The sequence below is a fragment of the Phaethon aethereus genome (assembly GCF_964289735.1).
Source record: "Phaethon aethereus genome assembly, chromosome: 1".
Lineage (NCBI taxonomy): Eukaryota > Metazoa > Chordata > Aves > Phaethontiformes > Phaethontidae > Phaethon > Phaethon aethereus.
The window spans coordinates 161,276,282-161,292,744 of record NC_138575.1 but is presented as its reverse complement, the minus strand read 5'-3'; the positions used below and the strand labels follow the sequence as shown (position 1 = coordinate 161,292,744).

Here is a 16,463-nt window from a genome sequence, read left to right as displayed (position 1 = left end):
AGGGGGTGTGGGTGGGCACCCCAACCCAGCCCCTGTTTCTTTCCTAGCAGCTCTGGTCCCCTCCTCCCAGGTGACTCTGCCCGGCCACCCCAGGGGGATGGTGAAAAGCAAGAGTGTGCGCAGGCTGCAGAGAGGAAATAAACCTAAAAAAAAAAAATTATATATATATATAAAATAATAATAAAAAAATAATCCCCCCCTCCCCAGTCCTTGCTGGGACCGGGGGAGCTGCTCCCCCCCATCCACGAACAGGCACACGGGGCTGGAGGGAGCCAGTGGCAAAATCTTCTGCTGCGAGATGAACTTTAAAATAAAATTAATAAAATAAAATAATCATAATAATAATAATAGCAACCCCAAGAAAAGGGAAAATCGCTGTCAGTTTTCGTGTGTTTTTTTAGGACAAACTCAAAATGTATCACAGTATCGCAGTTGTCAAATAGCAGCAGGTTTCTTTTATTCTCCGGCTATGTTTTAGGAGCCATACGCGTACAAACCGTCAGGAGCGGTAAGGGAGTGCTGCATCTTTTGTTTTTCCTTCTCGAAATCGTTTTCACATGGTTACAGCTAAGGGAGAAAGAAAGAGGGCTGGAGAGAAAACGCCGGGTGCGGGTGGGACCCCACCACTCGGGAGAGAAACCAACAATTGCAAAGGAGCTGGAGAGCGGAAATAAAAAATGCATTTATTTCATTTTATTTGAAGGGATGCGTAACCTGTCCTTGACTGGGGGGAGCTTCAGCAGGTGCCGCTTCACAGCCAGGAGGCCGCCGCCGGGCCGGGGCGTTCCCCGGGCTGAAGAGGAGGCGCTGGGGTGGCGGCTGAAGCATTTCGGAGCCGCGCCGGGGCACGGCGGGGCTCTGCCGGCTCGCAGCCTGCCCCCGGCGCGCTCCCTTGGCCAGAGCGGGACGGCCTGGGCGGGGGAGGCGGGGGGGGAAGTCCTCTGCAGTCCGGGCATCTCCCTTGGCACCGTCCCCCCGCACAGGCGTGCGGCTCGGCTGGCTGGGACGGCCCAGCGTGGCGTTATTAATGCTTTTTCTTACCAAAAGGAAAAGGGGGGAAAAAAAAAATGGTCCGAGTCTCTTTAATTAAATTAGTTACCGTACAAACACCATAGGGTTTCGTACATGGAATAAATAGCGCGAGTCAAACCTGATGGCACTTCCACGCCAGCTCCCTGTGCCAGGCGGCTGCCGCTGCGGCGGGGCCGGGGCCGCCGGCGGCACGGCACGGCTCGGCACGGCATGGCTCAGCACGGCTCGGCACAGCCCTAGGGAGCCGTTCTACCCCCCGAGGTCCTGTGGGGCTCGTCCCCCTCGGAGGCCGGGGAGGCGGCGCGGCTGGAGGGGGTGTGGGACCGGCGGGGCCCCCCCCCGGCCTGGCAGACGTACCACTCACTGAGGTTGGTGACCGGCGGGGAGAGGGCGGCTCGGCGGCCGCGGGGCGGCTCGGCGGCCGGGTCGGCCTCGGGGGGCAGCGGGCCGTCGGGTGTCCCCGCCACCGCGTAGCCCTGGGAGCCCGGCGGCGGGGAGGGCGGTGGGGACTTGCAGTGGATCTTCATGTGCTTGCGCAGGGAGCTGGGGTGGGTGTAGGACTTGTCGCAGCCGCGGATCTTGCAGTAGTAGGGCTTGTCGGAGGTGTGAACGTGGGAGTGCTTCTTGCGGTCGCTGCTGTTGGCAAACTTCCTCTCGCAGCCGTCGAACTCGCACTTGAAGGGCTTCTCCCCTGCCGGGACACAGCAACGGCACTGTTACCGGCGGGCAGGGGCACGGTCCTGCCCGCACCCTGCCTGCGCCCCGTCCGCAGCACTGCCGCCCAGCCCAGCCCCTTCGCAGCGTGGCCTGCAGCGGAGCAAAGACTCCCCTTTCCCTCCTTCTCCTCCTCTTCCCCATTTTTCCTCTCCCCTCAGGACAGCCATGACATACCTGAGGCTTCTGACTTTTCCTCCGTTTTGCAAACTGTGCAACATGGCTGGTGGCCCCCAGATCCGAAGACCCAGGCCTTGTTTGCCCTCTGCAGCGCTCCCCTCGCACACAAGGAACCCTTCATTACTGCCCTAATGACCAAGCCCAGACAAAACCTCAATGCCTTTGCCCATGAGGGCTGGCGTTCACTGGCAGCCTGGTTGGCCTGGCACATCTCCTGCGTAATCCTTTCCCAATGGGGCACTATGCTGGGGGGAATAATTAATTTGGGGGGAAATAAAAGTAACACCTGTTTAAGCATCCCGGTATCAAGAGGGAGCACCCAGCAGCCCGGACGGGGAACCTGCAGGCTGAGGGGACCAGTGGGGATGCCGGCGATGACAGCAGCTGGTTACCTCAGGCTAACTGAGGTCTAAAAATCTCCGGCCAATCTATTTTAAGAACTTTATGCATTGCTTAACAGTTAAAAGGAGGTTGTGAAAATCAGCCCGGGGTGGGTTTGCCTGGCATACCTTTCACACAGACACACCCACCACCCCCTGCTCCTGAGACACCATACTCTGGGATATATATGTTCTGGGACATGTAGCCTTGCCCCGGACCAACCCTTCCCCATAGCTCCCCGAACAGGGATGAGTAAATGCCTATTGCTGAGAGATCAGGGGGAAAAAAATGTCCCTCTACCACACACTGACTGGAGCTTCTTAGGGCAACTTTTTCTTTCCCTGCCATGCTACACGTGACCCCAGCACAGATAGACCTGCACAGATAATCTTCGTCATGACTATTGCGACTCTTGAGTTAAAAATGTTGTGGGGTTTAGGCACGGGTGATGATGCGTGTTTTCAGATCAGTTCTGCTCTGAGCACTCAGAAATAACCACTCAGCAGCTCTCTCAGTGGACATTTTCTCATTTTCACCAGGCGACTTTTACTGCTCCTTCCCTTTGTAAAATTGTATCATGTTAAGGAAAGTAATCATGGAAGAAGAAAATTATTTTTTATTTTTAAAAACTAGCTGTTTCTCGGCTGTTGCTATAGAAACATGTGCCTCTGCAGCCTCTTTACGCATCAACTTTTTCAGTTAAAATCGGCTCACCTACTAGCGAAGTGGTAGCACTAGAAGGAGCAAGTTTATCCTTAAAAAAAAAAAAAAAGACAGTAAGAAAACGTATCTCGTGGGTTTTAGGTGGAGTTTTCACATGCATGGACACCCCTGCACGCTCCCACTCCCACTCGAGTCACTTAGTTTGTTCATTACTTGTTTTATTATTTTTGTTCTCGAGAAACAAAGCGACTCTACCGGCGAGTTTGGCCGGTTTTTATCTGTTATTACCTTAAGGATGCTGGCTGGCACGTCCCGCTGCTGGCGGTGGCTCGCAGAGCCCCCAAACGCAGCCCCACTGAGAGATGCTTGGAGCCACCTGGGCGGCAGCGCCCGCGTACCCCCCGTCGGGGCTTCGGGGAACTGCCTTTCCCCGTGGGTTCACGCGTGGCACCCTCCCGGGGGCTGTGCACCTCTCGAGGGGCCTGGGATGTGGGGGACGGGGCTGTGCACTCCTCGAAGCTCCGGATGAAAGGGGGGTCCCCTTCTCCCCCGGCCCTCCGGGTAGCTCCTCCTGGCCAGCCTCCCGGATCGCGACGATCCCGTTCCACTGAAATCTAGGAGCGGGGAAGGTCCTGGAGTGTCCCTGGCAGGCTGACGAGGGCGTCACGTCAGAGCTTAACCATTTGTAGGTGGTTTCAACCCAAAGAAGGGGGCGAGATGGTGGGAGCCGTCCCCTGACTCCTCCCGGCAGCAGCACTGCCAGCGGCGGGGGCGCACGGAGGTGCTTTGGGGTCACCCTTTCTTTTTTTTGGAGGGGGGGGGAAGCCTGGCGATCCTGAGCACCGTCTCCGGTGAGGGGGCTGGGATTTGGGGACACGGGGGGGTGTCCTGTTAGGATGCAGTCCCCTTCGGGTGTGGGGACAGCGATTTGTCCCCAAAATAGAGTGAGGCGCAGGGCACAGCGTGCAGCTCCCGGGGTGATGCTTTCGAGGAAAAGGGGGGAAAAAACAAGCAAGCAAATGCCTCCTGAATTACCAACATACTCTTCTTCCTGCAGGACTACCAGAAACGCACAAAATCCCCTAATGAGACAATCACGGTGTTATTATTTCCCTTCTTCCCCCAAAAAAAGTGCCCCTAATAAACGAATAGGTTGTAAATCTCACCTGCTCCCAGGCTGCACATGACTAAATTAAAGGTAAGGCGACAAAATTACAGTAATTAATCTGATAGGGACGGGCAGAAGGTTTGGGATCCCTCATATACCCGAGGGCTGTATGTGGGGAAGGAGTCATGTCCCCTTCATCCTCCCGTGGGCCGAGCTGTCAGTCGTGGGGGCTGCTGCCCCCCACCCCGAGCCCCGAGGGCTGGTCTGTTGCAATGGCCCCTTCTGCGTGGAGATAGCCTTCCCCTGTGGGTGCACGCATGGGGACCGTCTCGGGGGCTGTGCACAGCCCCCAGGGAACTGCGGGGTGGCTCCTGTCTCCAAACTCCTCCAAATTTCCTTTCCAAGGGGCCATGGCCCATGCAGGGCCTCGGGGCAAGGCTTGATCACAGCTCAGAGCTGCAAACTGTGTCCTATACTTACTTAGGTTATTTGGGGGGGCTACTTTTCCCGCCGAATCCCTCTGCCCCATCGCCCCCAACGTCCCTCGGACACGCTCCTTTCCCTTCCGCGATGGGGAAGGAGTTGAGAAGCCCAGAAAAGTCCACGGTGAAGTTTTTGGGATTCTAAATCAAGGCAGATGGGGACGGCTAGATGACAAAAAACAGGGGCCTCCAGCATTTAACTCATTCCGCGGTGCCATTAACACAATAACAACCCCTCAAAAAATGTGTCAGCCCCCCTGCAGGAGACACACCACCCCCACTCCCGGGCTGTGGGTGCAGAGGAGTGGGGCATCCTCAGGTCTCCGCAGCTACACAGGGGCTCATGCCTGACATATTCTGGAGATAAAAATCTATAATCCTTTCCGCCATGGGCCATTTGCTTTTACATCGGAACAAGACGTTGCACGGTCGCCGCTTTTCTCTTCCCGAGCAGCACACGATAAATCAAGAAAGCAATTACGGCAACTCCACTTCCCTAAGCGTCCTCTGAGGAATAATATTTGTCTACTACTATAAATCCCGGCTTGGTTCGTTTTCGGCAGTTTTTACACCCTGAGCGAAATGCATATTTCGGGCATGGCGAGAAAGGAGAAGGAAGGGGAAAAAAAAAGAAAAGAGAAGAAGGAAAGAAAAAAAGGCTCAAACAGCCCCCGAGCGCCTCGGGGAGCCCCGCACCGGGCCTGCTCTGTCCCCGGGGCATCCCCCGGGGGTGCCGCTCCCTCCTCCCGCAGCTCCCGCTCCGGGCCGCCGGGGCTGCTTTGAAGTTTCCTCCTCAGATCCCCCAAGAGAGGGAAGCCTCCTCCTCCGGCGAGCGCCGGGCTGGGCCGGCGCCCTCCTCCCCGGCTCCGCGGGCACTGCCAGAGACGGCAGCGGCCCGGCCAGCACCGGGAGCCCCGGCAGTACCGGCAGCCCCGAGCGCCGCCGCCGCCCGCAGCGCAGGGGAACGGCGCCCCCAAGAGCCCCCGCGGCCCCATCCCCGCCGGGCCCAGCGCCCCCGCCCGCCTCCCTCCCCGACGGTGGAACCGGCAGGAAAAAAGCCGGGACGCCGCCCGTCGGGGGGACACCGCCCCGCAGCCCTCCCCGGCCGTGGGGCGAGCTCCCCGGGCCGGCGGGCGCTCATCCGCGGTTCGCCCTGCTGCCAGGGCGGCTGCTGCTCTTCTCCCCGGCGCTCCGCCGTATTTAGCAACCGGAGTATTTACCCGGTGGTGCCGGGATGCCGGGAGGTGGGTGTGGGGAGGGAGCAGCCCAAGGTGCGGGGAGGGGAGGGGGAAACACGTGGGTGCAAGGCAGAGGGGCCGGCTGCGTGTGCGTGGCTGCGTGTGCGTGGCCCGTGTGCTGCCGAATTACTTATTCATGAAAAAGTCACATGGCCGGCGGTGCGTAGGAGAGGAGGAAAACAGGGGGAAAAGGGGAAAAAATAAAAAAGAAATAAAATGGAAAAAAAACCTTAGAGAGGCGGCGGGCGGGGGGGGGGGGGGCACCCACCTGTATGAGTCCGCTTGTGGATCTTGAGGTTTTCGGAGCGGGCGAAGACCTTCCCGCAGCCGGGGAAGGGGCAGGGGAAGGGCTTCTCTCCCGTGTGCACTCGGATGTGGTTGATGAGTTTGTATTTCGCTTTGAAGGGCTTGCCTTCCCGGGGACACTCCTCCCAGTAGCACACGTGGCTGCTCTGCTCGGGCCCGCCGACGTGCTCCACGGTGACATGGCTCACCAGCTCCTGCATCGTGCTGAAAGTTTTGGAGCAAGGCTTCCTGCCGCCCGATGGCGGCGGCGGCGGCGGCGGCGGTGGCTCCCGGTCGATCCACTTGCAGATGAGCTCTTGCTTGATGGGCTGCCGCATGTACCGCAGGAAGGCCCCGGCCGCCGCCGCCGCCGCCCCGACGTGGGCATGGTGGTGGTGGTGGGCATGGTGGTGGTGGGGAGGGTGAGGGTGGTGCGGGTGCCCGTGGCCGCCCGCCGCCGCCGCCAGGTTGAGGTTGACGGAGCCGTAGCCTTGCAGCGCCGAGGAGGAGGCGGCGGCAGCCCCGTAGTGCGCCTCGGCGCGCCCGTAGAGCTCCCCAGCGGCGGCCGCCAGCCCCAGGCGCATCTGCCCGTTGAGCGGCGGGTGGCGGGCGGTGGGCGCGCCCTGCTCGCCGGGTGGCGGCGGGAAGGCGGCGTGCGCCCCGTCGGCCGCGCCGTAGGTGCCGGCGGCCGAGACGAAGACGCCGTGGGGCGGCGGGTGCGGGAGGTGGGGGGAGCCGGCGGGCGGGTGCTGCTCGCCCAGCGCCCCGTGCCCGCCGGCGGCGGCGGCGGGCAGCTCCCGCCGCAGGAGGAAGTCCCGGGCCGCCGCCCCCCCCGACGGGTAGCCCGGGAGGGCGGCGGCGGGCGGCGCGTAGGCGGCAGCGGTGGTGGCGGCGGCGGCGGTGGCGGCGGCGGCGGCGGTGGTGGTGGCGGGCGCAGCGAAGGCGGCGGCGGTGAGCGCCTCGGGCGTGAGCTTGAGGGCGGCGGGCTGCGCCATGTGCTCGGGTCCGAGGGGCGTGAGGGCACCGCCGGGGTCGCCGCCCGCGTCCCCGGGGTGGAGGTGGGCCGCGTGGAGGGGGTGGACGTGGTGGCTGCCCAGCCCCGGGAAGCCTGTCATGTTCTGGTGAGGATGGGGCTGAGCCGCTGCCAAATCCGCTAATCTCAGTGTCGGGTTCCTCTTGCTCACGGGGGGCTCCATAACGGCGCAGCCAAGCCCATCTACGCTGGCTGTTGTTATTTTTTTCCCTCTACCCGCCTTCAAAAACATGTATCTATTAGGCGGCTCTTTAACTTCTTTTGTCCGCGCTCCCAGCCCCGCGCGCCCCGGCCCCGCTCTGCCCGCCCGCGATTGGCGGCGCCCGCCGCACGCTCCGGCGGCGCGCGGGGAGACGCGGCTCCCGCGCCGCACCCGAGGGATTGGACGGATCCCGATGATTGGCAGCGGCTGGGGCCGCGCGATTGGCTCCCTTTCAGGCCGCCGGCGCAGCGGGGAACCGCCCCCGCCGCCCCCCCTCTACACGCCCCCCCACACCCGCCCCCCACCCGCGCCGCCCCCCGAAGTTGCACTTGCAAAACTTCGCGCGGGGCCCGACGGGGCGCACCCGCCGCCCCCCCCCCCCGCACACACTCCCCCGCAGACAGCGCGCGGCAGCGGGCAGCGGCTGCCGCTCCCCCGGCGATGGCGGGGGCGCGGGGCCCGGCGGCGCTGCGCCGCCGTGTTTACGTTTGCAAGGCTGCGGGGTTTCTTTCCTCGCCTGGGAGCAACCCACGCGCGGGGCTGCTGCTGCTGCTGCCGCCGGGCTCCCGCGCTCGCATTCCTCCTCTTTTCTCTTCTTTGGGTTGTTTTTTTGGTTTGTGGAGGTTTTTTGGTTTTTTGGTTTTTTTTGGAAGGCCATAATTTCATTCATCGATAAGGCGGGAAAGCACGCCCTCATGCAACATCCCCCACACCCACGCGAGGCCGAGGCTGTGTGTACTCATGCCCAAGACGGGCGGTTGAACGCAACGCTCGGGGAAGGCAGCCAACGTTTTCCTAAAAAGAAGGCGGAGGAGAGAGGGATTCCTTTCCTTTAGAAAATAAATGGGTGAGCAGGGGGGAGGCCGGCAGCACGTGTTAGGGAGCAGTTTTGGGAACCCGCGCTCGCCGCCTCCTTGGGCGTGTCCTCCTCCCGGGGTGCCCCTCAGCCCTTTCCCGGGGCGCCCCGCCGGGAGAGCCAGCCCACGCCCCCTGAAGCGTTGGGATGCCGGGGAGGGAGGGGAGCGGTGGTCTGGGAAACGGCGTGGTCTCCGGCCGGGGGGGGGTGTTTGTCAGGAGCTGCTGCCCTCGACGACAAGGCAGGAAAAGCGGGAGGGGGTCCCTTAGAAGGGAGGGGGGAGGGGGCGATGGGACCGTCCCCGGGGTGCGGAGTGTGTCGGTGCTGGAAAGTGAAGCGTTTTGCGTGGCGCCGGAGCGGCCCTTTCCGCACAAAGGAGGACGCCGCCGTTTGGGAGTGCCGAAGAGGCGGCCCGGGGCTGCCCTGACAAGCCGAAAAGGGGAAAGGAGCGTTGCCGTGACTTTTCTGTGGGGCTGCGGGAGGAAAGGCGGCCTTTACTGTCGTGTCACCTGGCGGCTGGTCCCCCCGGGAATGCCTGGCGCTCCCGCCCTCCCTGGGAAGCGCGGGCAGGCTGCCTGCCCCCCGCTGCCTGCGGGGCAGCGAGGGACCCTCCACCACGCAAGGAGAGGAAACGCGGCGGGGGCTGCCAGCGGACCCCCCCCGGACCCCTCCCCGGACCCCTCTCCCGGCCCACCTCATTCCCTTGACGCAAGCACATCTGCTGCCCTTTGCAGAGCCGCCTCCAAAGGAACCCCGAGATTTCCCGGCCAGGCTCCAGCCCCTCCCTCCCCCCGCTACTCACGGGGGGAAAACTCGCAGGATATTGGCCCACGGCTGCCAAAAGGAGAGCACGGACTGTAGCACAGGAGCTCGCGGGAAGCCCCGGCTTATCCCCCCCACCTCCAAAAAAGGGGGAGCGAGACCCGCCGGTGCCCCCCCCCCGGCGCCCGCTGGGCCAAACCTGTGCTCCCGGTTCGCCCGAACGTGGTGGGGGTTTCAGCGATGCTGCAAGGCAGGAACGAAAGTAAATAATCCCGGGGTTTTAAAAAGGGCTTGCTCCTTGGTTTTATTGCACAGTAAAAACTTCTCCTCGCGACCTAGCCGTACGTCTATACACGTATTTATACACATGTATTTTCTATACGCGCACCCAAAAAAGAAGAAAAAGTGCCCTTGTCCCTTCCATAAATTTTGGGCACGTTGCTGGACCGAGCTCCCCAGATGTAATTGTCTGGTGGGAGATGCCGGGGAGGTGAGGAGCAGCACCACGGCCACGCGGGACCTTGTGCACGCCTCTTTTCTCCCGCTCCTGTTAAACGCAGCATGATATGTATCTGTCATCGATTTAATATGTCTTAATTCAAACATATCCCCCCCCCGATCAATTTCTTTTTATGAGGGGCTATAAAACAAAGAAAATATTTTACAGCTGGGTAATAAGCAGCTGACCTTGCCACTGTGGGGAGGGAGGGGTTGGCCGGGACTCACGTGGAAATTCGCCCATTTTTAGGACTCGCTGCAAACGCCGGGAAGCCAAGGTGGCTTTTTGGATAATTTTGGACAGTGCCAGCTCCAAAAAAGCCATGAAAAATTCAAAGCCCATTAACTCACGGACCCAGCTCAGGCCCGGGCTGCCGTAACCTTCCTCCCCTACCCCCCTCCAAAAAAAAAAACCGCCCCCCCCCTCCGGCAGCGCCCGTCGGAGCCCTCCCATTCGCCGGGAAACACGCCGAGGAACACCCGGGGGAGGCTGCAGAGGCAGGATGGAAGCGTGTGAGCCCGTAAAATATATTTCATTAAAGGTTCCTCTAGACACCGAGCTGGGGCTATCGGCTTGAGGAGGTGTTTAGCCCTAAAACATTGTGCTGCGTCAGGTAAATGCGTGCTAATGATTATCAATGCCGTTTACAAACAATCGTCTTTAACGCGCTTCTCACTGAGCGTTAGGGAGCAACGTTTTATAGCGTGTGGGACGCTAGGCCGGGGAACGGTGGGGAAGCGGGCGCCGCGGGCGCCTGTCCTCGGCAAGACCTCCGAATCTCCCCAAATATGCTACAATAAATAGCTTAGCCCCCGCCTCACGCGTCTCGAGTGGCTTTCTTTGCTCGTGGGGCTGCCTTGCGGCGTGGGGGAGCCTTTGGTGCTGTTCCCTCCGCGAACCCGCGTGACCGGCGATGGATTCCGCCAGCAGCAAAGGCGGGAGCTCCCCGAGCCACAGCTCCGCGGGGGCCGACACGGGCGGAGAGTAACCCCCGTAGCCCATCACCGTCCCGTCGGGGGGATAACGCGGAGGCGCCGGGAGGTGTGTGGTGTCGTGGCTGCCCACGGACACGAAAGGGAGAGAGGCGGTTTTGCTGGCGAGGCTCCCCGCCCCTCCTTCCTGGAGGGGCTCAGGGGATGGATACTTTAGACCCTTAAAATATAAACTTCCTCCTGCGCTCAACAAGCGCTCGGTTCTCCTCGCCTCACGCACCCAAAGCGGGAGCCCGAGGGCTGGGACGCAGCCCCGAGGGGCTGCCGGGGCCGGGACCCGCCGCACATTTGGGACAGGGACTTTAATGGGCAAAAGGTTCCGAGCTGCCGTTTTCAGCGCGCGTCTCGCCAGCGAAAGTGGGCTCCATCCCTGCAACGTCCCCCTCGGGGATTTGCTCAAATAGGGGCAAAATAAGGATAAAAAAATGCAGTCTTCAATCCCAGCGTGTATATACACACACACACACACATATATATATATATGTATTTATGCATAACAGAGAGAGGCGGCCTCAGGAAACTCAGGCCAAATTTTGCTCTGCGCTCTCTCCCCCTCTTCCCCTCTCTCTGTAGCTGAACGTCACCGTTGGAAGAAGCTGTTGAGATAAATCAAATAGTGACACTTTGACGGCTTTACTTGTATAAGCAATATGGTTACCATATGGCATTGTTATTTATGAATGACAGCAGAAATGGTATTACAAAATCCACCGCGCTTTATCGGGAAGCTTCTCCCCTGCCTCTAACGTTTGTACCGGCCTCTTCGGCCGGGGGAAAAAATAAAATAAAAAGGTGCATCTAATAAAAAAAAGGTGCAGTTGCGGGAGAGCCCGTTTCGGGGGCGTCGCGCCGGATCTGCGAAGCCAGGCGCGCAGCGGGGCGGGGCGCGCAAAGTCCGCGGCGTTTGCGCGTCCCTTAGTCACAGCTGGGCAGGGCAGGGCGGAGGCACCGGCTGCTGCTCGGCCCAGGTTCCACTCCTGGAACCCACCCGTGCGCTGCTCCTCGCACCCCCCGCCTCACGGCACCACCGCCCCGCGCGGGGCTCTGTACGGCAACTTCTCATATATATCATATATTTTATATTATATAATAAAATATATAATATAATATATTATGTGTAATGTAATGTCTAATATATCTTACGAAATATTGAATATGAAATACAGAATATATTCTATAATTTTATATTAATAAGTGCGATTGAGAGAACGATGAATCTTAATGGCACGAAAGCGAGGTGCTCCTTCCTGCTGCCCCCGCCCTGCCTAGCTTTTTTTTTTTTTTTTTTTACCCATTTAAAAAGGCATTTAAAAGTTACAGCTTTGGCTGAGATTTTCATTATTTCCCCTTTTTCTTTTACATTACGCTGCCGGTAGAGCCTGACAAAGAACTTTTGTCCCGAAGTGTGTTTTACAGGGGGAGGCTACAGCCCAACACATGTGGTCTTCACGGGTCATAGGTCGAACGGCCTAGAAGTGGCCGGGGTCGGCACCATCAAAGCTAAACCTGCAACTTAATATCCTGTTGATGAGCTCGTTGAATTTATGAGTGTCTATGATACGGACAACGGGGCGAGCGAGTCGCTCCCTCGGCCTCCTCTTCCCAAGCGGCGGGCGGGCCGCACGTCCCCGCCCCGCGTCCCAGGGCTGCGGGGAGAAGCGGAGGCTGAGGTGGGGGGCAGAGCCCCTCTTCCCCCCTCCTTCCACCTCTCTTCCCCCGGCGGGGCTGCTGCCAGCCGCCCCTCCGGCGGGCAGAGCCCCCGGCCCCGCCGCCCCCTCTGCTGCCCGGGGAGGGGGGTCGTGGGGGCGCGGAGCGGTCCCACATCACCCCCGGCCCGGGGGCGGTGACACCCCTCGGGGGAAGGGGCTAGAAGGCGCGGGCGGTGTGGGCAGCCCGGGGGAAGCCAGAGATGGCTCTCGCCGGCCTGTCCCGTCCCTCCCGCCCCCCTCCGCGGCGGCGGCCGGCAAAGCGCGAGAGCAGGGAGGAGTTTCGCAGAAAATTTCGGAAAACTCACAAAAGAGGGGAATGCTTTCCCGGGAAGACTGACGTTTGCTCTCGCAGGTCTGGCACCTCCAGAGACCTGTTGAAAAACTTCTTTCAATAAAGCAGTGTTAGCACCGGCTCCGGGCGACCGCTTGCTTTTCTCCCGCGAAGGCTGCCGTGGGCCGGGGGCTGCCGTGGGCCGGGGGCTGCCGTTCCGGCGGTGGCCCGGCAAGCGAGTGCGGGGCTGGCCGCCGGTGCCCCTGCCCCCCCGCCCCACTCCCTTCCCTTCTGCCATGGAGAAGAGGGGGCTTGGCGGTTCGGAGGGAAATAAAGCACTTCTTAGGAGGGACGGCGACGTGACTTTGAACTTGGATCCGCTCCTCTGTTTCCTGCAGAGAGCGGGGCTGGAGCCCTGAGAGAACAGCGGAGCGCGGCCGGCCCGCGGGGGCTCCGGCTGGAATTCAGCGCGTCCCCCCCAAAGCGCCGCGGGGCCGGCGCCGCGCAGCGGGCAGGGCGCGGGCAGGGGGCTGAGGCGGCAGGGAAAGAAGGAAAGGAAAGGGGGAAAAAAAGGGAGAAAGGAATAAAGAAAGAGAAGAAAGGAATGAGAAAGGGAAAGAAGGGAAGGGAAAGAAAGAGAAGAAAGGAATGAGAAAGGGAAAGACGGGAAGGGAAAGAAAGAGGGAAGGGAAGGGAAGGGAGGGAGGGAGGGAGGGAGGGAGGGAGGGAAGAAGGAAGGAAGGAAGGAAGGAAGGAAGGAAGGACGGAAGGAAGGAAGGAAGGAAGGAAGGAAGGAAGGAAGGAAGGAAGGAAGGAAGGAAGGAAGGAAGGAAGGAGGAAAAAGAGGAAAAAGAGGAAAAAGAGGAAAAAGAGGAAAAAGAGAGAGGAGAAAAGAGAAGAAAGATAAGGGAGAGAAGAGAGATGAGAGAAAAGGAATGCAAAAGAAGAAAGGGGATGAAAAGGGATGAAAAAAGAAGGAAGGGTAAGAAAGAAAGAAAGGAGAGAGAGAAAGAAAGACATGAAAGAAAAGAGAGAGAAGAAAGAAGAGAAAGAAAAGAGAGAGAAGAAAGAAGAACGAGTTGAAAATCCGAAAGGTAGGTATTTGTATGAACAGTCACTTTTTTTCCCCCCCAAAAAAACCAATAATATTGAGAATTTGCGTGGACATGTTGATTCCCTTTGTAATCTCAGCTGTAGTAACTTCTTTTAAAGTGGGGGGGTGGAAGTGTATTTAAGAGTCTACTTGTCCGTATGATTTTTTCACTAATCTGGAGGCAGACGATGCAGGAGATCAAGCTTTCCTCTGCAACCTGGGCTCTCGAAGTCCCCAGCAGTGGTGGAGGACACCTCTCAGACCTCCGCCTCGGAAACCTTTCAGGGAAGGAAAACAGAATTTGTTCGCGCTCTGTCCCTGGGAGCCTTGGGGGGGTCAGGAGGAGGACAGCATATGCTCCCAAGCTGCAGCCTGGGAAGGCGATATCTGGGGAGCAGACACTCCTGCCTGCAAAGGCAGGACCGAGTGACGGCATGGTGAAGAGGAGAGGGCTGTTGGCACCAGAGGTGTAGCTCTGCATTAATATTCAGTTCGTCTTCTAATGCCCATTTCAGATTAGAAGGAATCCCACTTCTTCCCAAATTAAACCCTCACCCTTGTTCAAAGAGTAATGTCCGGCACTGGCACATTTCAGCCACTTTCGGACAGGCTTGGAAATATTTTAACTATTTAGTGACAGTGATGGGGAAAACCTCATTTAAACAACCCTAGCTGGTGGGGCAATGTTACCTTTTCCTTCCTTCCTTCCTTCCTTCCAACCCTAGCTGGTGGGGCAATGTTACCTTTTCCTTCCTTCCTTCCTTCCTTCCTTCCTTCCTTCCTTCCTTCCTTCCTTCCTTCCTTCCTTCCTTCCTTCCTTCCATTCATCTTTTTATCTATCTATCTATCTATCTATCTATCTATCTATCTATCTATCTATCTTTTTATGTCCCTCTCTATCTCTCGCTGTAAAAACCCTTGCTCGGACGCTAGGTCCGGGTTTGAGTGTGCCGTGACGACTCACAGGAGGAATGTCGCAGGGAGAATTTCGCCCCCCTCTTAAAAAAAAAGCCCCATTAAACCCCACCAACCCCCAATATTTTGGGGGTTGCTTCTCCGCCAAGCCCAGAGCCGATGGGGATCAACACGCAAGGTTAAGTGCAGGACGGTTAAGACGACAAAATGTTATATTGGGTTTTAATTTTTACAAAGCCTTATTTATTGGTGAGCTGCTGGCCCCGAGATGATTATTTTTCTGCCACTACAAAACAAACCGAAGCAGGGGCCAGACATGTATTTACTGGAGGGGGAGGGGAAGGGGACTTGTTCGCTCTGTGTGTGTGTGTGTGTGCTGGCTGTATGCTGCTTTTTTATTCCTGCCATGTAAGAATCCGGTTTCCAAATAACAATGGCAGGGTGGGTTTTGGGGGTGTTTTTTTTTTTCTTTCTTTTTCTTTTTTTTTTCCTTCGGTTTTGTTTTTGTTTCTTTTTTTCGAGAAAAGGAAGAGACAAGGAAAACTCCTAAAGCATCTGCTCTCGGATGCACATTCACAACACATGCAGATCGGCTCCTCTGCTCCCGCACAAGTGGTTTAAAAGCCCAAACAACCGGGGCGACCGTTCCCCTTCTATTTTTATTTATTTTATTTTTTTGCCCCCAGTCGCAGTCGCCTCCCCAACGTCACTTTTATCAGATTCCCCTCTCGCTCCCTTTATCGATCATGGGTTTAATTTGCTTTAGCCGAAAAGAGGGGGAAGGGGCTGCAGGATGGGCGAGTTCCTCCCTCCCCTCCGCCACCACCTATTAAAAAAAAAAAAAAAAGGCGGCAGCCCCCCCCCCCCAGCCCCCTGTTTATGTTTTAAGCCCCTCGCTTTGTTTGTTTGCCTCCCGAGGCAGGATCGCATGGCCAAGCGCACATCGATATTTTCCGTGCGTGTGGCTCGCCGCCCCTCTCCCCACGCCACCTCGCCGCGGGGGGAGGACCCACCCCCCCCTCGCCCCCCCTCCAAAAAAAGCAGCCGCCGGCGAGGGGCGGGGGGCTGAAGGCGGCCGCCGGCGCCGAGCGGGGCCGGAGCGGGGCCGGAGCGGGGCCGGGCGGCGGTGGGGCGGGCGGGGCGGCGGCGCCGCCATCAGCCGGTGCTGGGGACGCCCGGATGGACGGGGCGGCCCGGGCCAATGGGCGGGCGCCGGGAGAGGAGCCGGCGGTGCGGGCGGGGAGAGGGAGCGAGGCCGGGGGAGGGAGGGAAAAGAGGGGGAGGGGGGGAGGGGGAGAAAAATAAAAAGCCGCCGCCGCCTCGGCAGCGCCCACCGAAATAAACGGAGGAGCGAGAGGGAGCGGGGCCGCGGGCGGAGCGGGGCTGCAACTCCGCCGCTCCGGGCCCGGCGCTCCGCGGCCCCTTCCCGCCTCCCCTCCCCACCCCCACCCTTATTGTTTTTAATCCGCCTCCAGCACCCCCCCTTGTCCCCCCCTTCCCCTCCCCACGCCCCTTCGCGGCGGCGGGTGGGGGCGGCGCGGGGCACCCCCCCTTCCTCCGTGTCCCTTCGCTCCATGGGAACCCGCGGCTGCAAGTTTTTCCTCCGTGCGAGACACCGCTAACGCCCGGCGGAGGATAACACGCGAGCCGGGGCCCGAGGGGCGGCGGGGGGCCCGAGGCGGCGGGGAGGGCCGCGGCCCAAGCGGGGCCAGGCGGGCGGGGGTCGGCGGCGCTGACATCCCGGTGGCGGCGGCGGAGGAGGGGTGGGGGGGGAGGCGGCGGCGTGTGTGTGTGCGTGTGCGTGCGTGTGTGTGTGTGCCGCAGGGAACGGCGAGGCGAGCCTTGCCCCCCCCGCCCCAGCCCCGTCCCTCCCCTGCTCCCCCTCCCCTCCCCTGCCCGCCCCCGCCTCAGCTCCTTTAATACACTTTGGTGCTCCGCTCGCCTCTGGACTCTGCTCTGCCGGGCTCCGGGTACGGCTCCGGCGGCGGCGGCGGCAGCGGGCCGGTGCGGGCGCAGGCGGCGGCGGGGGGACGCGGCGGCTGCCGGGG

At 59.9% G+C, this 16,463-nt stretch overlaps 1 protein-coding gene across 1 annotated transcript; it reads right to left on the bottom strand.

Annotated features, from left to right (window-relative positions):
• Nucleotides 1-1,268: 1,268 nt before the first annotated feature.
• Nucleotides 1,269-8,264, bottom strand: ZIC5 (Zic family member 5; the record flags this gene model as incomplete). The annotated part of the gene is made up of 2 exons (XM_082014455.1): nt 6,067-8,264; nt 1,269-1,723 (listed from the first exon to the last, which is right to left on the bottom strand). The coding sequence occupies exons 1-2, from the start codon at nt 7,346-7,348 to the stop codon at nt 1,269-1,271; spliced, it is 1,737 nt and encodes a 578-aa protein (XP_081870581.1). The 5' UTR covers nt 7,349-8,264.
• Between the last annotated feature and the right edge of the window lie 8,199 nt (nt 8,265-16,463).